The 27,472-nt window shown below is 37.1% G+C and overlaps 1 protein-coding gene across 2 annotated transcripts in view; it reads right to left on the bottom strand.

Moving 5' to 3' along the window:
• The window catches only part of PLCB1 (phospholipase C beta 1), a 660,162-nt gene that overhangs the window by 220,549 nt on the left and 412,141 nt on the right, over positions 1-27,472 (bottom strand). For both annotated transcript variants that reach the window (XM_080685590.1, XM_080685589.1), the window contains exon 4: positions 2,693-2,830. In XM_080685590.1, coding sequence (XP_080541716.1) covers positions 2,693-2,830 — 138 coding nt within the window. The remainder of the gene's footprint in view (positions 1-2,692; positions 2,831-27,472) is intronic.

Genomic DNA, 27,472 nt, shown 5'->3' with positions numbered 1-27,472 from the left:
ATAGAAAACTTAAAAACAGGTAAAACTAACCTATAAATGTGGAGGTCAAAATAGGCATGTGATAGTAGGATAGACTCCTGGTGTGTTGGTGATGCTGTGTTTGTGACATGGGTGCTGTTTAAGCCCATATCAACTTGATGGATCTGTGCACTTTTCTGTGTATATTATATTTCAATCAAAAGTGTTAAAAAAGCTGAGTTCCTGCTAGTAGCATGGCAAACCTACACAAATGAAGTTGTTTATTTTTCTTTTCCAATTTATAAATGCTTAAGAGAATTTAGTGTGTGTAGAATTAAGGATTGAAAGCAATGGCATCTGTCAATCCTTTGGCAGAGAAGTGAACACAAAATTTCCCCTTCAGGCCTCTGCCATTAGGCATCTCAATCTTAGCCTACTGGATCCTCGCTGTTTCCATCTGCTGCATTTTAACACACCTGAGCAGCATCTGGGTTGAAATTTGCCAAACTGTGCAAGTGGTTCAGCAATGTTCCTACCCAGAGAGCTAGTCAGAGTGTTGAAGTATTTAGGACTGAATAGCAGAGCCTGAATGGCAAATCCTATCTCTAAAAGTGATAGGCCAGCTCAGTAATATAATGCATTGAACAAGGATCGAGGACAGGCCCTGAGGGGCTGGTTGACGGGATGAATTTCCAGGGACCCAGCCATGGACCGGAATCCAGAGGAAGACATGCTGAAAATCATTTTAGTTTTCCAGAACTAAACAAGGAAGACTTCACTTTTGCTGCCTTGGATACTGGTATTCCATTTTGCTAATTATAAGACAAATTTCATTCCTTGCTGAGATACTCTAGATCAGTGGTTCTCAACCTTTCTAATGCCACAACTGTTTAATACAGTTCCTCATGTTGTGGTGACCCCCAACCATAAAATTATTTTCGCTGCTACTTCATAACTGTAATTTTGCTACTGTTATGAATCATAATGTAAATATCTGTGTTTTCCGATGGTCTTAGGCGAACCTGCTAGTGGTTCTCAACCTGTGGGTTGTGACCCACAGGTTGAGAACCGCTGCTGTAGAGCCTAAGACCAGCAATTCTCACGCTCCAGCAATTCTCACGCTCTCTTACGTCAGCACAGTTTTCCTTCTCTAAGATCATTCCAACCAGCATACATATCTATCATTGTTGCTTCTTTCTTAACCGCACTCACTTCCCCCTTCCAGCAGTCTTTTCATTGCTCTATTTCCCTTTCATAAAAAATTCTCAAAAGAGCAATCAACTTTTGGCTTCTTATTTTGTCTCTGCCAACATTCCCCAGAGCCTAATTCAACAGGCTTTTGACCCGGCACTCCAGTGAAGTTGCTCTAATCAAAGTCACCAGTGACCTCTATAGCATTAAATCCAGTGGTTAGTTCATGGTCTTCATCTTACACAATCTATGGCAGTATTTAACCAAGTTGATCACTCTCTTCTTCTCTCTGAGTCAGAGGGCCGATGTGAAAAACCACTTATTTCCCAGGTCTATTAAAGAGGTGCCCCAAGGGAGCAGGGGAAGCTGATCCTTAGGGTCCAGAGGGGCTGGAAAATCATGCGGTGTAATCAGAGGTAGGACTGGTGTTTAATTGCAAGATATGACATGTTTTTAGTCCTCCTACAAAGAGAAAAACTAAAAGACACAGTTTTTTCTCCCCAAGTCCATATTTTAAAGGAGTCACTTGCCTTAAAGAATAAATAGAACTTCAATTTTAAGTGATTTATGTAAGAAAGAAAGCATTCAAACCTGAAATAATATCTTTAGGAATAATATTTTTAAGTCCTGGTTCCGATTAAAAAATTTAATTGCCCTAAGATTTCTCATAAATCTATGAAATTGTTGTAATTGAGCAATTTCTTTCAGCTTTTTGCCTTCTCAGAGCATCCCATGAAGAAGTAATTTCCTTCTCCTCCTCCCCTCCCCTTCCATTCCTGCGTTACTCTCTCACACAGATCACCATCTGACCTATGATACATTTACTTCTGTGTGCTTATCTGTGTATTTCCTCCAGATTGCTGGCTTTTGGTATTCTAGAATGGTGTATCCCTAACCCTGGAATTGTGGCTGGCACAGGGAAGGCATATAATAAATGTGTGTTGAATGCATTAATGAGCCAGACTCCCTTTCTAAACAATTCTTCTGGAGAAATTTGACTTTAAGAAAAGTTCAGGTTTCTGTTGGGAGTTCTACATAATGAGAGAAGCTGTCTCCTTGTTTAGCTGGCACTATACAACAAGGCATCATGTATGTTGGCCCTGGGGATTAAAGGTGTGATGTTATGAGACAATACTGAGAATTAAAAGGATGGGAAATACATTTTCAGAATAAAATGATGTTTGAATATTTTAACCTTCTGGCTGAGCAATTTTAGTGGGTGAAAATACCCTATAGAATACCACAGCCAGGAAAGGCAAAACATACTCTGTAGCTTAATTAATGGAATGTGGTTTTACCTATATTTTCTTTTGCAAATGTATTGTATCAAATGCCTTATTCTTAATGAAAAATATCCATAATCCTAAGTAGATGCCACTACTTTAAAGTGTTTGATTATACTTCTACTGGGCAGCTGAATTATTTTTAGATGGAATTTTATCACCTTAAATATGATAAAAACTCAAAAGTCTTTCATAGGCATTGGTACAGTATCATAAAATTCAGATCAAGGTGACAGCTTCAAAGTTTCTATGCATCATACCTTGGCCACTTCTTCTTGGAAAGCCACGAGGTTCAAATAGGAGATGTTCACTAAGTCAGGCCCATACACCACCGTTATCATGCGATGTTCCAGACGTCCGATGTTCCCCACATCCAAAAGTTCCCGTAATTTGGGGTCCTGGATAATAAATGTTGAAAAAGTTAGTTTATAACTGGGGGTTCCAACATGGTAGCATAGTTTCCAAAAAATGTGAGCTAGAATGCCTTCAAAGCAAAGTTGACTTTTGTTCTCATTACAAAAATGGTCTGAGTCAAAGTCCCTCCACTCCCAGCAGAGCCCAGAGAGGAGAACTAACATGTCCAAAGGCTGTGGAGAAAGAATTTCTGGCTCAAGGCCCATGGCCCTCATGGCATTATGCTAAATGAAAAACAAACGCTGTATGATAGCACTTATATGTGGATGCTTAAAAACCCTGACTCATAGAAACAGAGTGCACTGGCGTTTGGATGCAGGAAACTTTTGCTGTCTTTTCAGAGCAAGTTGCATTCTCTGGAACATCCTAAGTAAGGATTCCTTGAAGATATAGTCCTGCTGGGAGAAGGAATTTTCCAAACCTTCTGAATTCAAAGTAAGACCTGATTCAGTGAGCTTTGCTGAATTTATTTTCCTTTCATAGGACAGGCCTTGAAGGAAATGAGAGGTCCAGGAAGAAAATTAGCATCAAATCAATCACTTGGCAAATTGGCAGCCAGCTTCTGAGGAAAGAATTAACTTGAATTCTCATTTGTTTAGTCAAATGCTAGGCCAACAGGAATGGATTACTTAGGGTGGTTATTCTGATCTGCCTTCTGAGGTTTTTACATACAGCATACGTACAAAGGAAAAGTGAACTTAATAAAAGAGAAAGAAAACAAACAAAATCTTTCCAGCTGTGCTATTTGGTGCCCTTACTTCTCCCTTTAGTTAATAAAACTTTCTTCTTGACTTGGCTGCCTGAAGAGGAACATTTTCAGGTAAGTTACGAAAAGAGAAAAATCCCATTTCACAGCTGTGTCCAATTATAACTGAAACTTCAACTTGACTAACCAGTTGAAAACTTTATCAAGTACATCAGGCCACCTAGAAAGATCAAATGCTATCACAAAAAAACAACAACAAAACAAAAACAAAATAAAACAACCCATCAATTTGCATGACCTAGAAAAGGAGAGGAATACAGTGAAAAACTTATTAGACAAATAAACAATAATAGCAATGAGGGGACATTTTTAGCATTCTAGCATTAATGAAAGATTAGAAAATGCTCAAGAAGGGATGTTTTGAAGGCAAATTAAAGAATGACACACACACACACACACACACACACACACACACACAAAAGCTCTGGCCATTCTGACTCTGTGGTTACAGCATAGGCCTGGGGACCACAGGGATGAGGGTTTGATTCCTGGTCAAGGGCATGTACCTAGGTTGCAGGTTCCCAGCCCCAGGAAGGCATGTGGGAGGCACCAATCAATGTGTCTCTCTCACCTCAATGTTTCTCTCTATCTCTCCCATTCCTCCCTCCCATTCACTCTCTCTAGAAATCCATGGAAAAAATATCCTCGGGTGAGGATTAAAAAAATAAAAAAGAGTGACATTAGCTGCTCTGTGAAATGACTAATTGCATCACAGTATTTGAACACCATTGAGGTAGGTTAGAAGAGAAAATATAGTTGACCAGTACTTAAAAAAAATTTTTTTGTATACTTGGAAGAGGAAAAGAATTCTCAGAAACCATCTAAAACTTGTAATTATAAATTATAAATCACAGCCTTTAAATAATCCATCAGTATCTTCACTTCTATAACATTAAATGGGAACATTTTGGTGAATGAATGGATTTTAAACTTTGGAGAGTCACATGACTCACTCCCTAGTTTTTTCTTTTCCCAAGCATTTTTCTGTCCAGTCTATACAACTTTACCACCTAATTCTCATGTCCATTCAAAACACTCTTACCCACCTATTAAGTAGTTAATTGATTAAAGAGTGACACCTTTCAGAACTGCAGGGACTAGGTGTGGGTGTCAGGAAGTTCACTTGAGTTGTCCTTGAGCTATAGGAACTCAAGGCAAGTACAGAAACCCAGAGAAGGTGACCAGAATAGAAAATAATTCTGGAAAAGGCCTTCTGGAATTCTGTCCTGAACAATATTGTTAGGTACAGTTACCAGGAATTTATAAGAAAGGTGACCAACGCTTTATGTCACCTCTAAAAAAATTTTCCACTAATGGTTGTTTATATGTATTTTTAAAAACTATTGGCTTTATGTAATAAAAAAGTTTTAATGAAGTGTTTAAAAGTGATGCCTGGAATTGCTAAAATAAAGCAAGCTACCAAAATTATTATGATGATGATTGGATCTGAAAAATAGGTATTTGAGGATTCAATATGTAAGTCTCTGTGTATCTGAGATGGTTAATATTTGTACAACAAATAATAAAAGATTATTGAGTATGAAATGAAGAAACAGATTTGAACAATTTTTTAAAAAATTATGTAGTTGTGGAAGTAAACAGAAAAATCTTTTAAAGTATACCATAACAAGTTCCTTACTAATGTACTTTTTTGGTGATGGATCATACTAACTTTTAAACTATATTGTTTTTCTCTTCCAGCACCCATCATTTTATTTTTCTTTAAAACTACACATTTTCTGCATCTATTTTTTTTAACAACACCTGAATTGGTAATATTAGAATTCTTTCCCTTTAGAAATGACTTCACTTTTCTTTTTACCTATACTTCTCAGTTTTCTCATTTTGAACACAGCAACCTAAACTGACACGATGGCTTCAAACCTTATTCCTCATTATTGAGCATATTGATACATGAGCGGGTCTACTGGAAAAGATACGTGTCCTTTCAAGTAACAGAAGTTGCACTCAATTGTTTTCAGCAGGGGGATCCTCAGAGAGGAGGCAGAAGGGGATTATCTAGGAGGAGGATAAACAGCAAGGGCACCAAGTTTTGGGAGGACCATATGGGGAGAGAAATCTAATGGGAAGAGATTCCAAAGAAATGGTTGTTTTGAGGGTACATCACTCTCAGGTGGGGATATGAGTGACTGCACTTAAAAATCAAACAAATAAAATTTAAAAAGTAACAACAAAAACCTACAATTTGGATGAAAACCATCTCCTCCAAAAACCTGTTCTTTTAAGGGATTTTATATCTGAGCATTTCTTATTGATGGAACCTCCTGATCAGTTTTCAGAGGTTACTACTACTAGACTGAAATACATTTCTCGGATCCTGCAATTGATATAAATTCCTGGATATTTTAATAAAGAAAATAAACTATTTGAATAACTCTGTTCAACTTCTTTGTTGGAAAACACTAAAGAATATAGCTCAGAAAAAAAGAAGAGGTGAGGGGAACTTGAAATTGCAACTTTCACTAAGCTGTCACGCAAAACTTGCTTTTCCTGTAGACTATCCTGGATATGTCCCCACTGCTGGAATTTACCAGACCAGTGAGGAACCCTGGCAGCTCTAGTTTAATGGCACTTTTAAAAGTAGATAATCTCTACTCCCATAAGAGATACAAAACAGAGACTCTCTGACTAAATAAGCTCACTTTCTCTCAAGCACCGGGATTTGTGATTAAGTTACTTCATGTCTGTTGCAAAGAAAGTCAAGGTGCTCAAGTTAATGATTCCCAGGTGGAGGTAATAGGCCACTGAAAAGAGCAGACTCTGCTACACAAGGAGACAAGGACTCCGCTACAGCCTGTGTGGCTGTAATTATAATATGGCATTCAAAATAGTATGGATTCATGGACGGAATGAACACAAACTAAAGGATAACTTTTAAGAATTAAAGGCCAGTTTCAACCTTCATTCCTTAATGAATTTTGTTGTTATTGTTAATTCTCACCTGAGGATTTTTCCATTGATATTTATTTATTTATTTATTTATTTATTTTTATTTTTTTCTTTATTAAGGTATTACATATGTGTCCTTATCCCTCCATTGCCTCCCACCCCCCACTCGTGCCCTCACCCCCCTGTTGCTGTGTCCATTGGTTAGGCTTATATGCATGCATACAAGTCCTTTTTAGAGAGAGTAGAAGGGAGAGACAGAGAAACATTGATGTGAGAGACACAGTGATTGGTTGCCTCCACATGCACCCCTGACTGGTGCCAGGGATCCAGTCTGCAACTGAAGTATACACCCTTGACCTTGAATCGAACCCACGACCCTTCAGTTGGAGGGCCAATGCTCAAACCACTGAGAAAAACCAGCTAGGGATCCTTAATATATCAGATATCCAAAAAATAAAAGATCTTTTTAAAACTTCTACATTTCGTTTTTTCGGTGCAGAAAATATGCCTTACTTATCTTTCATCCCCATGAAATAGATCTTTACTGGATTTAGGCTTATTGAACAACTTGTATGTTGGGTTAATTTTATTCCCAGCACTTAATGCAATCTTCTCAATCCAAGTTAGTTATATGGATGTAACTTTAATCCATCATGCATAAAGGATTAGGTGTATGAAAGTCTTCCCATAGTCACTACAACAGTCAGAAATGAAAGTGATGATTCCTTGTTATACTTAAGTGACATTCATATGCTCCAGCTTTGCAGGGATAAAGCTGCCTCTTTGAAAGCTGAGCAGACTTTTCTTTATAGTTTTATTCAAATTTTATTGTAAAGGAAAGATAAAAACTTATGTCCAGGAAGATTCTCCATCAAGACCCTGAATTTAACATCTGCCTCTCAAAAAATAAGAAATAAAAAACAGATTAGCAAATTCCCTTGGAATCAACACTTAGCTTTACACCTCTCACTTTAAAAGTTTCTCTTTTTTATGATTGTGTCGAGGAATACCATTTTCTCCTCCAGTATATTACTATACCACTAGCTTAGGCAACTCACACAGCTAGCAAGATTTTAAAAGATAAAACTATTCATTTGCACCAACTATGACACCGAAATATGGTGCCATGAACATTCTCCTACACAAAGGAAAAGACGTGGAGGATGCTGTTTATGCTTTTGTTTTATTTTTTCTGTAAATGACAGATGTGGTGGCAGGCTTGAATGTTCTTCAGCTATTTCTTTTGCTGGAGGGAGTGAATGAAGAACAGTCTGACTATGGCAAAGACATGCAACTATGGGAAAATACTAGGAAAATAAGAACTGGTAGAGTATTTTCCTTCATATCTCACAATGGTATTATCAGAACACGATCTTCCCTATTTGTTTCAGATTAAGTGGTAATGAATCTGTATATTCAGTCTCCACACCACAGGGAGCCTTAGTGTACAAGCAAAGAAACTGGTGGAGAAGAAAAATTAAGTATTCAATCTAAAAGTAGCATGCATGAATTGATTGAGCTAAAAGGGGGGAACGTTTATAACAAATGTAAAGGCAATCTAATAATTTTGTTATGCCTGGGATTGGCCACAGAAAAAGGATAAATAAAATTCAAGGAGCATCTCTAAATAGCATTCTAGTGGTGAATTAAAAATTTAACTACTTGAGGTTTTCCTCCTCTCCAGGAATGAGGTCAGGGTGTGGTTTAATGTAGTTTCAAAAGTTAGAAAAGAAGGGAATAGACAGGAAAGGGTGCTACAAGAATTCAGACAGGGTGATACTCAGAAAACAACAATAACAACAAAAACACAGAGAAATGGGATTGGAATGTAGAGCTCAGACTTTTGGGAAAAACTAAGTTAGTCCCAGGATGCAGAGATGTGCCAGGGAAAGACATTTTCAAGCTGGACAAATGCTGTCCATTTCAAGAAGTTGCATTATTTGAGCAAGATTTCTGGGTTGCAGTACACGTACTTGGCGTACGGAATGCTTATCTTGAGGCTCCAGAGGCTGAGATCTGGGAACTAGAAGGTTATTTTAGAGGCGATCATAGGATGTACAATGAGGGAGTGGGAAAGTGAGACAAGGAGGAAAGAAAGCCGATAAGTAGCATGTTAGTGAGTGGTTTGCCACTTTGGGTAATTTAGGCTCAATCCAATCAGAGCCATTCCAGGACAGTATAAAGAACACACCTCAGAATGTCCCCACAGAGCCTTGACGCTATCGATCTGTCTACTCCAATCTGTCATTGGTGAAGAGTCTCCTGGGACGCCAATGCCCTTGCATATCCAAGACCAGATCGTATTCTCAGGACTTGGGAACTGTGCACAGGCAACCTCTGGGGAACAGGCAGGGAACCGAGTGCTCTGAAAATGTCTGCTACAGAGCTGAGGGGGTGACATTTCCCTGATGTTGACTAACCTTCGTGTATTTTATGGGACCCACATTTGAAGAAATTTAGATTCTGAATGGTTCAGTTCTTTATAAAAATAGTAACTATAACTATAAGATCTAATCAGTAAACATGCGTTAAGCACCATCCTAGCTGTTCCTTATTTTTCTCCATTAATTTGCATAGTAACACTGAGAAGAAGTAGCTATGTTTTTCTTTCCAATTTGCAAATAAGAACTCTGAGGTTTGGGTGGATAATTAGCCCAGTTTTATCAAAAGGGAGAAAAAGGGACAACTGACTCCAAATACATCTGACTGTAAAGTCTAAGCCCTCTCCATATCCCAATTGTGTTACACAGCATATCCAAGTTGACTGAGTTTCTATAAAAATAGTGCAAATGGTTCAGCTGGCGGTATAAACTGAAATAAATCAGCATCTACCTAAGTCATCTCCATATTTTAGACACTTCATTAAAATATAAAATAACCCAAAGGTGAAATTAAGATAGGAAGGAAATATGGCCTAATGGCACCACTCACTTGCCTTCCCAGAAAAGAATGGAAACTAAATCACCAAGTTTAATCATCATTTGTACAATCATTCTTACTGAAAGTAAAAGTGCATGAAGTACATAACAGTTTTTAAAAAAAAGTCATTGGAAAACTAGTTAGCTTCCTCATCATCATCTAGTAAATATTTGTCAAACTTAAAAGTTCTTAAATATAGATCACTTGTCACTCATGTATCAAACACTACCCGGCCCTCCATTTCCCACCCCCACCCCCCACCTTCTTTGACATGTTACCACCTAAAAACCAGCAACATTCACAAGTTCAGCCATTACCCTTCCATGCATGAGAGTCCACATGCCTCAGGGGTAGTGGTGGGCACACGGAAGGCAATTAGAAGTCATAGGTCCCTTCCTGTTTAAAATCCCACAGAGAGAGTGAAATGTATTCTATGCCCCTTTAACTTTCAGGGGTTGGGGGGTAGTGGTTCTAGGTAAATTTCAATATTGCTGTGGCCAAGATTTAGAAGAATAATGAGGCCAGTTTGTTACATTGACTAAGTTCTCCCTGGACAGTGAGTCCTTTATGGATGACTGTTGTTCTTTTTTTCCTATTTTGTTGTGCTGCCTGCCTCCTTACATGGAATTTTGATACATTCAGATGGCACCAAAGGGGATTCTGGTACCTTAGAACATAAGTTAAAATCAAGCATCTTGTTTTTTTCTTTTTAAAAAATTTCAACTATACTTGATATTCAATATTGTTTTATATTAGTTTCAGGTGTATAGCATAGTGATTAGACATTTATATAATTTACAAAATGATCCCTCTGATAATTCTAGTACCCACATGGCACCACAAATAATTATTATAATATTGATAGAGGCCCGGTATATGAAATTCATGTACGGGGGGCGGAGGGGGGGGCGGAGTGTCCCCTCAGCCTGGACCCTCTCCAATCCAGGACATCCCTCTCACAATCTGGGACCACTGGCTCCTAACTGCTCACATGCCTCCCTTCCTGATTGCCCCTACCTGCCCCCCTGCTGGCCTGGTTGCCCCTCACTGCCCCCTTCTGCTGGCCTGGTCACCCCTCACTGCCCCCCTCTGCCAGCCTGGTTGCCCCTCACTGTCCCCCCTGCTGGCCTGGTCACCCCACACAGCCTGCTGTTCAGTTGTTCCTATGAGGGCATCATGACCAATTTGCATAATACCCTTTTATTAGTATAGATTGACTATATTCCTTATGCTGAACTTCACATCCCTGTGACTATTCTGTAACTACCAATTTGTGCTTCTTAATCCCTTCATTTTTTTTTCACCCAGCCCCATAACCCTTGCCCCCCAAAAGAAGGCCCAACAATTCTTTAATAATGAGAAACACAAACAATGCTCCCTTTGCAGTTTCTGGAAAATCCATGCATCTACACTAAGGGTTTTGGCACTGGGAGATAGACAGTAGAAATTGTATTCTTCTGTCTGACTTTTTTTTTTTTTTTTTTTACTTCAGAGAGAGGAAGAGAAAGGAAGAGAGGTATAGAAATATCAGTGATGAGAATCATGGATCAGCTGTCTCCTGCACACCACCTAGTGGGGATTGAGCCCATAACCCAGGCATGTGCCCTGACCTGGAATTGAACCTGGACCTGGTTCATAGGCAGACGCTCAACCACTGAATCACACAGACCAGGCCCATCTGACTTTTGAGTTTGGGCTCTGCCAGCTAAAAGCAATGTGACCTAATGAAGTTTTCTTAACCCTTCTAGTTTTTTCATCTGTTGGATGAAGTTAATAGTACTACCCTCTTTATAATGTTGTTATAGGAATAAATGATTAATAATATGTTAAGTCCTCAGGGTAGCACATAGCAAGCTGAGTACTTGAAAAATAAAATCAATAGCTTGAAAACAAAAGACCGAATAATTTAATCTCTTATAGGCACCAGAACAATTCCATATATATATATATATATATATGTGTGTGTGTGTGTGTGTGTGTTTATATATATATATATATATATATATATATATATATATATATATATGTTTTTTTTTTTCTTCTTTATCTTCTTTGTTACTTGCCAAGCAAGACATATTTCTACAGGGAGTGGCAAAAGTAGGTTTACAGTTATGATATGAATAACACAGTGTTTATTCCTATATTACTTATTATAGTATTATTTCCCATATGAACTGTAAACCTACTTTTGCCCACCCCTATATTTAAATTTATGTATATAAGGTTTGTGTGTGTGTGTGTGTGTGTATGTGTGTGTGTGTGTATGACTATATTCTAAATGCATGCATTTTGATTTTACATTTTCCTTAATTCACTCTGTCATGGGAAGCATAATTTAAGGACAAACCATTTCTAGAAATTTTATGTTTCTTGCTTCTGCATTTAACTAGTTTTGAAAATTAGGCAGCTTGTTTTCTCTAAGCCGCAGTTTAATTTCCACTCAATGAGGATGATGACAATGCCTGCTCCCCTTAAAGCATTTGTGTGGTTATCACCATTAAATCCACAAACTGCCCTAGCTGGTTTGGCTCAGTGGATAGAGTGTCAGCCTGCGGACTGAAGAGTCCCAGGCTCCATAATGGTCAAGGGCAAATGCCGGGGTTACAGTCTCGATCCCCAGTAGGGGGTGTGCAGGAGGCAGCCAATCAATGATTCTCTCTCATCATTGATGTTTCTATCTCTTTCTTCCTCCCCCTTCCTCTCTGAAATCAATAAAAATATTTAAAAATAAATTAAAAAATCCACAAACTGTGCCATGTGACATGTACAGAAAGAATTCATATGTTTTTGTGATGACTGACATCATTAAAACTTATTTTAAATATGACATGAAAAAATGCAGTGAAAAAATTCTTAGCTGTTCATCTTTTTCTTATTAAAATTATAAAGTGTTGTAGGAGTTTAAAGTAGAGAGAAATTTTCCTGTCAATTTGCTACAAATAACTGCAGGAGTCTGAAGTAAATGGATAATTTATCTGTAAATGTCTGAATAGAGATGTGACTTCGTGTTTGCTAAAGAATCTCGAAATATTTCAAGAGTAATTATTATTTAATTTTCCTATTTACCTCCCTATTTTAGTTACATTTCTTTATTTTCCATTACTCTAAATCCGTGGTCGGCAAACTGCGGCTCATGAGCCACATGCGGCTCTTTGGCCCCTTGAGTGTGGCTCTTCCACAAAATACCACGTGCGGGCGTGCACATACAGTGAGATTGAAACTTCGTGGCCCATGCGCAGAAGTCAGTTTTCGGCTCTCAAAATAAATTTCAATCGTTGTACTGTTGATATTTGGCTCTGTTGACTAATGAGTTTGCCGACCACTGCTCTAGATAAACAAGTTAACTCTATTCCATATTGCATGAAGATCAATAATGTGCTATTCCTTCAGAAACACAGGGATATAAAGCTCTGTATAATTCAAAGTGTGGAGGAGGTCTGATGTTTATTTTATAAGAAATAACTAGTGCATCTAGGTAAGCTGTCTTAAATATGCCTTTCTATGTGTGTGCTTCTCTTTGAAAGTAAGAAAATGTCTTCTAAAATTTTTTACTATCCATCCATCAAAATAACCCAACATTATACCTGAAGACATATTTGTCATCTTTAAGACCTCAACTTTCAATAAAAAAATTAATCTTGAGTGTTGTGTCTATTCAGTAAGATTAGGGAGGTTAATGATATCATCATGCCATAACACTATCATTGAAATTGTTGGTATAATTCCAAACAGGTATGGAAAAGGAACTCAAGGAGTCTGAAGTGCTCTTAATTTTAGAAAAATTGTATAGAAAATAGTAAGTATTCCCAGGAAATTATTAGTCATTTCTTTGCATTTTAATTGCTGGCCTGCCCTAATTAATTAGACAATTGTTTTTACCTTTGTTCTCAAAGAGCATTTACCTTCTCTTTACATTTTTCTCTCCTTCCCACTTTACTCAGTCATCTTTTCTCTCCACTAACAAAATTTTCCATAGGGGATTTCATAAATACTTTGGAATCTGGCAAATCAGAAGTTTTTATATAACCCTAAGAAGACAACATTTAATGCATGAAATATTTTAGAATGAATTGTAATGTCTACCACCCAGTTTCATATCAAGATAACTCAAATCATCCTACTGTCAATGACTAACTCAAATTATTCCATTTCTTGAGTTCTCTAAATAATTAATTAAAATATCTGCTTTATGAACATTTCTCTGTATAAACACACACAAATAATCTTTTACAACGTGGATCAAACTACACATATTCCTTTGTTACTTGTCCACATCAATATATAGATGGAATGTTTATAAACACAAGCATATAATTATTCTTTTCATTGATTCTGCAGTATTCTAGTATATGAATGCACCATAATTTGTTTCACAGCTCTCTTCATTTACTGTTGTAAACAATGCTTCAGTGAACATCTTTTTGTATGTATTATTTACTTTCAGGATAAATTTCCAAGTTTGGAACTGCAGGGTTTAAGGGTGTTCATATCTAACTTGTGACACATACTGCTGGATGCTCTGTCAAGAGTCTTTACTAGTTTACAGCCCCACAAATAACATATGAGCTAATAATGATTACATATTGATACTTTTATACATCTTTAACAGTCTACTGAAAATTGTTTTTTAAAAATTACTATTTATGGTAAGTATCTCTTCTTATCTACTGGCATTCACATGTTCAGGTTGTTATCCCCCTATTCTAATGGATATTTCTCTTTGTCTTACTGATTTATAGCAAAACTGTACTTATTGACCCTTTGCCTGAAAATATGTTGTAATACTTTTTCACAAATGTGTCATTTGTCTTAATATTCATCATAATAGATTTTCTCTATTGAAATTAAAATAATTAAATTCAAACCTATCAATCTTTGAAATTATTTTTTTCTGATCGAGTGTCATTTGTGGATGGCCTTCCTTATCTTGACATTATAGGAATATTCAGGTTATAAGAGTCTATTTCCTCTTCATCCTTTATTATGCTTTGCAAATGTTTACAAAGACCATGTACATTATTGTATTATGGAGAAAAATACAAGAAGGTAATCATTTATAAAATTACTAAGAATGAAGTCTTTGTTTAAATGAGATCATGTGCTAATAGTTACTATTCAGTCTACAGATGAGGATATACAATACTAGATTTCATAAGAGAAACTTACAATATTGATTGAGGTTACACTCTGGCACAGCTACTAGCTGTGTTCTGAATTTCCCCTTGTAAGGTTATTACAGTCATCAAAGGTATGCTTAATGGACACAGCTAATGTCTGCGAAGTCAGTATCCACAGGTTCATTATTGAACTTATCACTCCTAGAAGACCTTGAAATGGCTCTGCAATAGTCATGTCCTAACATCTGAATTAAAAATACCCTAATTATTGGGGGTCATTGGTGTCATTTTACATGATTGCTGTCTAGGCTATGTGTGTGGCACATGGCTCTAAAATGAATGCACAGAGGAAATTACAAGTTCAGAACAGTGTTAGACAGTATTTGGTACAATTTGAAGAGCCTTTAATTGTCTCCTTTTTTTCTTTTAGAGAAATAAATATTTTCAGGTGTTCTTTTTGTTTTCCTCCATTCAACACATTGTAATCTTTCATTTCCATTACCAGTATCTGTGTTAGGATTATGTTTATAAATGAGGGAGAGACTATGTTATTGAGATTCTAATTTTCTCAGAGAGAAGAAAAATACTTAGATCCTTTGAGTGTAATGGGAAAAGTGCTTTTGACGCACAGAAGAAGGCCACCTAATTGTGTTTAAGGAAGTTAAAAGGGGAGAGCTACAAAGCTGATTGATCTTTGAACAGAGTAAATGTGAGGTGAGCATACCTCTTAAGAGTTTGAAAACCCATTAATAGTGCCCAGTAAGTGTTCTCAAAATACTAGCAGAAACACTTAGGAGTGTTGATCAAAAAGTCATTAAGTATTTCCTACACACTCAGCCAATGGAACTCCATAAACTGTATTTGGCCAATAAAAATGTTTTAGTCCCTGTTATTGGCCCTCCTGGTAATTCTAGCCCTCATGAAGAAGTTGTTTCTACAGGTTCTAGAAGTGAAAAACATATGGAAGTCATATTTTCAGGGATTAAGGAACTCATAATTTTCTTATTACTAAAATAAAGTCTTAATAGAGGCTTCTAAGATAGTCGGGGCAGGCTGACAGCTAGGTAACTTGATGTGAATGAACTAGCTCCAGTTCAAAACTTTCTTGGTGATCCCTCTGTTAAAAGATACTGGATAAAGAAGGTTAAAAGATTAGCTAAAGAACATATATGCATTCCCCATGGAGAAGTACAATAGTGTGGTGAAGGTCCAAGGGAGGGGGATGTGGAGGTGGGTGGAGGTGGGCAAAGGGGGGAAAAGGGAGCCATCTAGGATAGTGTCAACATTAAACATTTTTAATTAAAAAATGAAAAAATATACTGATGTATTTTTAATTTTAACCCTTTATAAGGAATTTTTACGCTAAACTTAACCTTATCAAAACTAAAGTACTTCCCTGTATTTCATAACTAAGAATTCAGGAAAATGGTGCCCAGTGGGCACATCTTGCATACATGTTTTCTTAACCTTGAAAACACCAGGGCATTTATTTTAAAATAAATTTTTACATTCACATAGTGCTTGGCTCATATAAGTACTAGTATATGGGTGTCAACCTTTATACCACTCCTGTATTCCATCCTTAATGTCTATAAATTAAAATAAACAATTGTAAAAATGTAAGTGTAAATGTCCTCAGTAATATGGAACATAGATTGATTTTTCTAGAAAGCCTGAGAAAAAATGCCATATTTCATAGATGCTTATAGTTTAGCATTCAGTTTTTTCTTTAAATTGGAAAATTTCTTAAAGTAAATTTACTTCAAATGAAGCTCCTTATCATTAGCATAATGAATTTGAATCCAAACCTCACACTATATGAAAATATCAACTCAAAATAAATCAGAGCCCTGGATGTAAAAGCTAAAGCTACAAAGATCTTAGTAAAAAACAAGTGTAAACCTTTGTGACCTTGAGTTAGGCAATGGTTTATTACCCATCAAGAGCAAAGCAACAACAACAAAAATAGATAAATTGGACTTCATCAAAACGAAAAACTTTGCGCTTCAAAAGATACTATCAAGAAAGTAAAAAGACAACTGACAGAATAAGAGAAAATATTTGTAAATTCTGTGTGATAAAGAACTTAAAAGATACACTGCTTGTGGGGTGTAAAATGGTGTAGCCACTTTGGAAAATAGTTTCACACTTTCTTAAGATGTGAAACATAGATTTACCAAAGACCCAGCCATCCCCCTCCTAGGTATATACCCAAGAGAAATGAAAACATGTCCAAAGAAAACCTGTGCATGGAGCACAGAAGACCACTAATTGTGTTTAAGAAAATTAAAAGGGAGGAGCTATAAAGCTGGCTGGCCTTTTAACAGAGTAAATATGAGGTAACTATACCTCTTAAGAGTTTGAAAATGCATGAATAGTGCAAAGTAAATGTTCTCAAAATACTAGCAGAAACACCAGGAGAGTTCACCTGGAAGTGCACAGCAGCATCATTCAAATCAGTCAAATTTATGAAAGCTCTACAGCAGAATATTATACAGCAGTTAAAAACAATAAAGTACCACTGCATGCTACAAATGAATGAATCTTGAAAATGTTACACTAAGTTAAAAAAAGACATTCATTAGGGACCATTTGTTGTATGAGTCCCTTTACATGAAATATCTAGATAGTCAAATTTACAGTGACAGAAAGTAGATTACTGGTTACCAGGGTCTGGACGAGGGTCAGGGAGGGGGGTGTAGAAAGGGAAGTGACTATTAATGAGTACAGGATTTCTTTTTAAGAGTGATGGAAATATTCTGAAATTACACAGTGGTCATGGTTGTAAAACTCTGAATATACTAAAAATCATTGAACTGTATAGTTTAGAAGGGTTAATTTAGTGTGTGTGAATATGGACGTTCATCCATGTACCCCCTAAAGTACCAGGGTGGCGTCTCCGTGCTGTGAAATAAGTTGTTCTATGCCTCAGACAGAAGACATGGGTGAATCATAGAATTCAGTGTTTTGGGAGAAAATTTCAAAATATTTTTACTCTTGATGAGTGAGTAAGTTTTCTTGGCCTAATGATAGGTGTTGAATTGAAAGGAAAGAAGATGCTTAAAGCAGTAGAGACTGACTAGGTAGATGCACTGGAGTCAGCATTTATAACATGCAAAATTTTTCAAGGATGCATTACCTTGGAACAATGACTTTTAATTTGTTTTCTAAATTTTATCTTTATTGTTGAAAGTATTACAGATGTCCTCCTACTCCCCCCTCTCCCCACAATGACTTCATTCTTAACTTTCTTTGGCTGAACCTCACCATATCCACTTCTTCCAAATGCTGGGGAGTTTCCAAACTTTAATCTCATTTTTATGCTCTAAGCCTCAAATATAAATGTTTGAACCAGGTCTAGCTTCTTTGGGAAATGTATAGTTATAGCATAAGTATAAAATCAGCAACCTAATCCCCAGTAAACAACACTGTGTTGGCTCTACTGATTCGCTTGCTGTGTGAATGAGTGAAAATGAGTGGGAAACAAGTTGGAGGAAAGTAATACTTTCCAATCAATAACATTTTCCTTACTTTGGCAGGGAATAAAAAAAGATATTTAACTTCTAAACTCAAGAATTTCAGGAATTCTGGGGCCAGTTTTTTAGTGTACATTTGAAATGTTAGGGTGTCTATATTTATATGGCTTAAAACATTTTAGGAGCTAATAGTACTGTATTATACAGCCCATCATCATTGTACAATCCTATATAATAAAAGGCTAATATGCAAATAGACTGAATGGTGGCAGAACAACTGGAACTGAACAACTGAACAAAGGTTCACAATGATGTGTGCTGACCACCAGGGAGCATGTGCGGAACATGGCAGGTGTCGGCCGCAGCAGATGGTGGAGCAGGTGAGTGGGGTCACCAGACAAAGATGGGGTGCAGGTCACTGTCATCGGGATGAGCCTCTGGTGGTTACTGAAAATTCTTTGCTTCAGTGTGCTGCAGTCCCACCCAACACTTTCATCTGCTGCTGGCTCCAGCCCCACTCGCACCCGCTGCTGGTGCCAGCCCCAATTGCTCTGTGCCTTCAGCACATGGGAGCAGCAGCAGTGGTGGGAGTGGGGCTGCTGGCAGACAGGGGTCCAGGGGCCGTGGCAGGTGGGGGCGTGGAGGATGGGCCAAGACCCGCCCCTGTGCCTACCACAATTCCTTTCAAGGTGCATGAATTTGTGCACTGGGCCCCTAGTTAATTAATAATTATTGCAATCTTTGAATTATGATAGAGTAAACATGAAATCCTTTCAAATATTAGAATCTGTAAATAAAATAAAGCTTTTTCTGAAAGCCTAAATAATTACCTCTAATATTTTTATCCTCATTCATTCAATTCTTTATTAAGAAAATGTTTGAGTTTCTACATTGTGCATGTCACTGTGCCAACTGACTCAAATTTGTGTTTTTATAAAATGCATTTATGAAACTTTTAATGAAAGTTTATTATGCAAGAAACCACCCTATAAATCTAAGTATCATTTTCTAAACATCAGGAAATATTTTATTATTCGGATATTTAACAAATGTCCATGGTAATGAAAAGCTATATAATTTAGGTGAGCATGATAAAGTGTTTTTTTGAGCTGAAATAAATTTCCCATGTGGGCATACCCTTTTCTTTTAAGCAAAAGATGATTACCAGCTCATTTTAAGGTCCACTTAATACCTTGAGTAAAGAGAGCAATTTTATTTATCAACCATGTGCTAGAGCCCCAAATCTTCAGAGAATCCCAAAGCTCATTTTCAAGGCAATTTTTAATTTGCATATGATATTTGGTCCTAGCTTATATGAAAATGGAAGCTTCTGAGTTAGGCGTATTATTTTTTAAGCTTTGTGCTCTCTCTAGTTATTTTGAACACATATTTATGGACTTATTTTATTATGGGATACATACATGTGTTAAAGAGCATAGAATGCATGCATTTTAAGTGTACAGCTTGATGTGCATATATTCTAGACACTTTATATCTAACTCTTAAAAATTCCCATTCCTTAATCTCTCACATCATCCTTTCTTTTTATCACCCTGACTGTATCCACCCATCCATTCTTTCATTCACTAATTCATTTCTTCAATACATATTTAATAAATACTAACATGTGCTAGGCACATGTGAACAACACATGTAATGCTTACATTGTATATGAGCAATACATAATACTGAACAAGAAAATTTCAGAAAGTTGTTAGTAAAGAAAATAAAATGAGAGAAGGTGAAAGAGCGAAGGGCTTGGGTGTAGTAGTGTCGTGAGAGAGGGACCCATATAACTTAACCCAGTTAAACAGAAGGAGGAGTCATACAAAAGTTTGAAGAAGAAGGTCCTAGGCCCTGAGGTGGGAGTTCATAGAACATAAAGACCAGGGAAGCTGGAGTACAGAAAATGATAGGGACAGTGATCTGTGATACTGTGATGGGGAGGCCAATGCAGGGCCAAGTCACTGGGCTCTTATTGGATGAAGTTTGGATTTCTATCTGAACACAGAGAAAAGCCATTAGGTTTAATGTAGGAGACTTACATGATTTGATTTATATTTTTAGAAGTTCACTTTGTGTGTCATATGCAAATTTAAAGTCAGGGAGGCCAATTGGAGGTTATTTCAAAATCTATTATGGTGGTTGGACAAATGTACAATTAATGGTGATAGAGAGAGGTGTACGTCCTAGCTGTAATTTGGACATAGAGGCAATAGGCCTTGTTGGGGATGGTGGTAGGTGGTGCAGCGGGGGAGGGGGAAATTAAGCAAGGCACCCAGGTGTTCATTTTGCCAACAGGGAAGGTGGTATTGCCATTTATAGAGCATGAAATTATTGGGGAGGGGATGGATTCAGGATTGGGGACCATCATCTCCTGCCTAGACTGTTAGAACAACTTCCTTAATGGTGTCTACCTTCTGGCATATTCCCAACAATTCATTCTAGAAAATTTTCATTTTTATCAAAACTGATCCAAAAGAAGAGGAAATTTTTAACAGATCAAAAACTAAGGAAATGATTTTCAAAGCCTTGTCTTAAAATTAGGTTTAGGGTTCATAGGTATTTGGAAGGAATTCTGTCAATTTATCATGGTGAAGATAAATTTTACATTTAATAACAGAAATAATAAAATGCAGAACTTTTTAATTTTATAAAATTATCAAGTCCATCATTCAAAGTCTGACAAAGTTAACATAAGCACAGACCATCTCACCTATGAATATAAATGTAAATATCCTTAAAAAATAATAGCAAATTGAGTTGGAGAGGGTAATAATAACGAAATAGTATGAATTGTAGCACTAATCTATGCACAAATATGTGATATGTGTTCACATACAGACATACACTCACAGCATACAACAGATGTCAATATTTAGTTGTAAGGATGCAAGAAAATAATTTCCTTTTAATATTTTTTAAATGTTTTCCAATATTCTATACTGTGATACATTATGTCTATAGTAAGAAAAGGGGGTTATAGGATTATATAATAAAATAAAATGTTATCTTAAACCTTAATCAATTATTGTTTTTGTCCTGGCTGGTGTGGCTCAGTTGGTTGAGCCCGGATTCGATTCCCAGTCAGGGCATACTCAGGTTGTGGGTGAGGTTCCTGGTTGGGGTGTGTATGATCAATATTTATCTCTCTCTATTCCTCTCCTTCCTCTCTCTCAATTCAATAAAAATGTATTTTTTTTAAAAAAATTGTTGTTTTCCACATTTAATAAATCTTCATAGGATCTATTTTTTCTTTTTGGTGTATTTACTAAAAAATAACTTCCCAGTGAAATTTCTATTAAATATGTTCAGTAGCTAATAAACCCTCTACCCACAAAGCACAATACTCAAGACTGTTGTGTTGCACAACTCCGGAGGGCATCCTCAGGTCATATTATAAAATATAAAATTCTATATTATATTCCACAAGGAGTAAAACTCTACACATGGAATATATATGAATGGACCCTCTCAAGTCATGCTGCTGATGGTTGGGGTGTTATAAGACATTTCCTAATATTTAATTTTAAAAGGCTGGTTTTTATTCTTTCTGCCTCATTTATAATCCTCACTCTAACTATGATAGGCAACAAATAATGATTTCCCTTGTTCTGTTTGCAGTTAAAACTATTGTTTGACTCATCAGGATATTCTAATAAGAAACTTTCCATGACAGTCACGGGAATCATAGTTTAATACATAGTGTATTATCCATGTATACTCAGGAAACTTTAGTAATGTTGTAATTAAAATATATCACATCATCATATGTATCTAGAACAAAATGAAAATCAGTGTGTCCTGAAAATCAAATTATTAAGGGTTGGGGAATCTTTCAATCTGTAGGTTTATAGTCTAAACTGGCAAGTCTAAAGCACTTGAGTTTCAAAGGTCTTTCATTTACATTATATCTTTCTTTAAAAATTTTTATAAAATTAATGTAACACAAAATTGACCATTTTTTAAAGTGAAGAATTCAGTGGCATTTAGTGTGCATTCACAATACTGAGCAGCAACCACCTCTATCTAGTTCCAGAACATCTCAACATCCCAAAATAAAGCCTGACATTCTAAGCAGTGGAAATTGTTCACTCTTAACTGTCTAACATAAATTATCATAACAATAAATCTGCAAATTCTAAATGGTGGAAATGTTAGTATTACCTTTAAAAAAAAGTATCTACAAAAGTGATTCTCAAACTTTAGTGTGTATCAGCATCACGTGTAGGGCTTAAGTCACACATTGCTGGGCCCCACCCCAGAGGTGTTGATTCAGCAGGGTGGAACCTGGGAATATGCATTTCTAACAAGTTCCTAAGGGATGCTAATGTTGCTGGTCTGAGGACCACACTTTGGTAACTACTGATCTATAAACTCAGAAACAGCTGAATGACAAGCTTTGACTCTGTGTTTAAGTCCCCTGCTCTTTGTAGAGAAAGCAAATGGCTCATGGGTGATGCTAAAACCCATTAGTGGGGATTACCCCAAAATTTGTTTGAACTACATCTCCTAGCCTCACTTCAGGGAAAGTGCAAATGTTAACTTGGTTTTGGATTGAAGCCCCTTTCAAAACCTTAAACATTGGGCTTAGCCATAGATTTAGAGGGTTGTATACAAAAGAAGGGGACTTGATTCATGTTGATTTAAAGTCAATGATCATGGAAGACCCAAGGGTCTTTAAGTTCTGCCTTGAAGAAAGAAATACAAAAGCTCAACACTGTGGCCCCGCCCTTCCTATCATCTTGATGGCTTGTAAAGATTTAGCTATAAGAGAAGAGGCCAAACTCCACAAAAGAACCACCAATTTCTAGGCCTGAACTATTATAATGACAAGAATCTCAGCTTCAAAGAGTCAGGAGGCTGAGCACAGTATGGGTATTTCTTAACACTGATTTTTTTAATAACTGATATTTATTTTTTAACCTTAATTTTGATTGTAGTATATTTGACTTACAATAAATAACAGGTGATTGAAGGGCACAATTTTGGTAAGTTTTGACATATATACTAGTATATACACAGAAAATCATACCACAATCTCGATAGTTTAAATATCTACCACCCCAAGGTTTCTTTGTGCCCTTTTGTAATTCCTTCCTCTTGTACTTCCTTATCTTCTTTTCCACCAGAAAATCACCAATCTGTTTTTTATCACTCTACATTAGTTTGAATTTTCTATGATGTTATATAAATAAATGCATACAGTACACACTAAAAAAAAAAAAGTCAATGAGCAAAATAAACAAATGAAACATCCGGAACACTTCATTTCTTTACAATAACAAGTACATTCAGAGGTTAACCCTTAGGTGAAAATCAAATTTATTTTTACTAGAGCATTTATCCTGTTTTCCACAGACAATAGATCGTCTTTCATTCTCTATAGTTTCAGAATCCTTAATATAGTGCAAATGGTCCTACTATACAGTGTCATACTTGAACAGGGAGTTTCATGTTTCTGGAGCTTTTTAAAAGCAAGATATGCTGAGGACAAAAAAACACAAACAACAACAAAAACAAAACAAACAAAAAAATGCTGGATACTCTCTAACATAAGAGCTTCAACTGCCTTTGGACCTCAGCTCTCCATCAGGCAAGCATTCAGAAAAATTCTATTGCTTGGGGAGCACAGGAAAAGTTCTCAACGAAGACGTCAGCTTTTAATTGCGCTTACAGTTTCTCCAACTTTTACAAGCCACAGAAATTAAACTCTTTGTTTTCAAGAAAGGTCCACATATTTGACATGACTGCAATTAAAGTAGTCTAACTTGTAGCACACAGACTTTGTAAATGTTAAGAATAATGGATCAAGAAGAGACAATTAGCATAATTCCAAACCCTTCTTTCAAAAGCTCACTCTGCTTGCCCTTTCAGCAAAGGAAGCTTTTCTGTAATATTCTCTGACCTGAATACAGTCCATTAGAATTCTGAAGACTCTGATAGGGTTTCAGCTAGAATCTATAATCTCTGGTTAATTGTGGTGTATTACACATTTTGTGGATAAAATACATTTGGGCAAGTATAGATAAGCCTGTTCATGTTAATTCACCGTTGACATTCACCGTTCCACTCAATTTTCAGTGGTGATATCCCTGGCATTTCAGTAAGCCCATTTTAATTAATATCTCCACACCTGTTTAAATACCAGTTTCCATTTTCCATGCCAGCTTTAAATTAAGGCAGTTTAAGGTCTATTAGGAGAGCCCCTCTTCTGGGATTTCCAAGAATCAACCTTCCCTTTCATTTGATTAAATAAATAAATAAATAAATAAATAAATAAATATAAATAAAAACTTGGCGTCGAACATTCTCCATAGAGCATTCTAGTCATTCTAGTCACATCAGACAATTTTGTTTCTTATCTGATCTAAGGCTAGAAGAGGTGGTGCCCACAAGGAAAGATGTGTTCAGTAACATCAGATATCCTTAAGTCTGGAACTCAGACAGTCTTAGGGGATGAAGTCCTGGCCCAGGTGGAGGTAGGTGCTGGAGGGTAAAACCCCGCTTCCAGGACTGGCCTTGTCTAAAAGCAAGGGAGGTCGTGCGAGTTCACATTCAGAGGTTTAGATGAATTTTATATTTCAACCTGGCTCCCCATCAATGTCTAAAAGCTTTCCAACAAAATGAACCCCCCACCTTACTCAGATCCAAAGAAAACGTGCTCAGAGGCATTCTAGTTTAGGGATGAACAACCGGTGGGTCTGGCTTTGTCACTTACTAGCCCTGTGAATGGGGACAGTGATTCAGCTTCTCCATTTCCTCATCTGTGCGGGGATCAGAGAGCTCTTACCTCAGAGACTTTGCTAGTTAGCATAAAGATTAGTACATATCAGTACAAAGGAAGTGCTCAATAAATGTTATTTTCTTTAACATTGCTTTTAACAAGATACCCTCCTTGACCTAACCCTAAGCTCTCTAGGCCTTGACCTTGGTGTCTTCTTGTCAAGCCTATATTACCTAATGGTAGCAAGGATTTTGCTAGTCAGTTTAGAAAGCACCCCCACACCTTAATACCTAATCACTTTCAATATCTGATCAAATTCCTTATACCCTACCCCTGGCATCAGTTCACCCTGGCCTGCTGTGAGAAAAAATAATTTCAAACCACTTTAGCCACCATTCCCCCTTACCCTCCATGTTTCCTCCAAGTAATTTTCCATCCAGTGACCCCACCGTGCCCCTTAAGTATAAATCCCTACTTGTCCTTGCTTTATTCAGAATTGAACCCAGCTCTACACTGACATCTCCTTTCCTCGATTGCAATAGTTCCTGAATAAAACTGTTTTTACCACTTTAACATCTGTCCGGCTGTGAGTCTCTAACATTGCTGCTATTGCCATTATTATTTTAAAAGTTGTACTTTATATACCTTTGCATGTTGGTCACAACTCTGGGAAATAAATTAAAACAAAATTAGTTTTCTCTATTTTCTCTTTACTTCTTTGTTTCTTTAGGTTAGTTTTAGTCTCATTAAAAGTCATCTTTTTCTCCTTGCATTTCTCACAGGCTTATTAACTGTGTATTTTTTTTTTAATCTGTGTTTTTATTTTTGCACCTAAGAGGTCGGTGGATACATACCCTTGAATGAAAATTCACAGACACATCCTAAAAATGGAACCCAGCTTCTAGTTAGAATATGGGCTATAGAATGGAAGACCCCACTTTTATAACAAATCAAAGGTTAAGATAAAAAATCATTCCTATAAAAATGCATGTTTAAGCATCCAATTTCAGCAAGGAACTTTGTTTTCTAAGAATGAACCAGACACAGGCTTAATATTTAATGGATGCAAGACATACTGGGTTAAGTATTCTATTCTAAAAGTGGTAACTTATTTGCTGTTCTAGTTATAAAATTCATTTAAATTACTGAGCTGTTACTGATGTAATTGTGTAAAAACTGTTATTTTTTATTTCCTCAAAGACATACTAAGGGCTTCTTGAAAAGCAAGGTCCAAAAAGGCAACTTAAAGGAGTAAAGACGGCAACAGCACTCTCAGAAAGCTCACCATAGTTAGCAGGCACCAGGTTGTGATTCAAAGTGCAGCTTGTGGGCCATCGGCATTGCATCCCAGGGATGCAGGTAGGAATGCAGAATCTCAGGCCCAGACCTACTCAGTAAAGATCTGCATCTTCACAAGAACCCCAGGGGACTTGTATGCACATGAACATTTGAAAAGTCCTGATCTAAAAGTCCTGATCATTCCAGTGATGTCCATTCTCTCTCCCCTAACACATTGGGGAGGAGAGCAGGACTAAGCCCAAAGGCAAAAATGGTGGCAGACCATCACGTAGTCCAACATGAATGTCCTTAGAACCTGCCCTGAGTGCTCTGGAGGCCAGTGGTTTCCCCGTGTTGATCTGTCATGAGCCTGACATCAGTCCCAAGATGCTGATCCATGTGGGTCGTTTTGGAAGATACCTCCATCAGGGTGTTGCTGATGGGGGACAAGAGGTGGAGACACAGGTCCTTTCCCCAAATACATATTCCAGTTTCCTGACTGGAAAGAGGTGGGGAGGGGGTTTTAAACATCAGAAAGACAACAGTACTGAAAACATGGAAGTTCATGAAATCAGCTGTTAGGCAGCTAAGTCTTGCTTAACAAAATAGCACACTTGGTTGCTTATGCAGCAGAAATGCATTTTCTTACAGTTACAGAGATAGGAAGTCCAAATCACGGGATAAGCAGGTTTGGTTTCTCCAGAGGCCTTTCTCCTTCACTTGCAGATGGCTGACTTCTTGCTGTGTCCTCACAGGGCCTTACCTCTGTGCATACATCCCTGCTCTTTCTTCTTCCCCTCATAAGACAGCAGTCCTCTTGGATTAGGGCCCCACAGCTACGACCTCATTTAACCTTCATTACCTCTTTAAAGGCCCTATCTCAAAATACAGCCACATTGGGGGTTAGGGCTTCAACATGTACACTTCTGGGGGACACAGTTCAATGCATAACATCAACCATGTACATAATAAAACATGAGTCCTGGTTCCAAACAGATTTTTAAAATAATCAAGTAAAAAACAAACACCATGGCCATTTATAAGCATCGCCTGATGGAAAGACAGATCACTACTGTGGTGTCCCATGTCAACATTCCCCCAAATAATTTTGATAGATATTTCTTCATCCCTCCCCCACTCCTCTGGAGGCCTCTTCAGGCAGGTACCATGCCTGGAGCTCTGTTTTAAATGTATTTGAACTTCTCTACAATTCTCAGTGCAGAGGCTTACATGAACCACCATGTACTAAATCATGTCTTACATAGTCTCAACTATTTTTATACAGACAGTTATTCTCTTCACTGCAACACCAAAGGGTCATTTCCAATACGGGATCATCTGGGCAAACTTAGTCTCAAAATTTTTATTTTGGTGGAGGTTGGGGAAGATGATGTGAAATGTTACAATTTCAAAATTGGAAGTGTCTAAGTGGT

This window comes from Plecotus auritus (genome assembly GCF_963455305.1).
Source record: "Plecotus auritus genome assembly, chromosome: 8".
NCBI classification, from domain to species: Eukaryota; Metazoa; Chordata; class Mammalia; order Chiroptera; family Vespertilionidae; genus Plecotus; species Plecotus auritus.
Note: the sequence above shows the minus strand (reverse complement) of the source record. Positions and strands in the feature narration are given on the sequence as shown.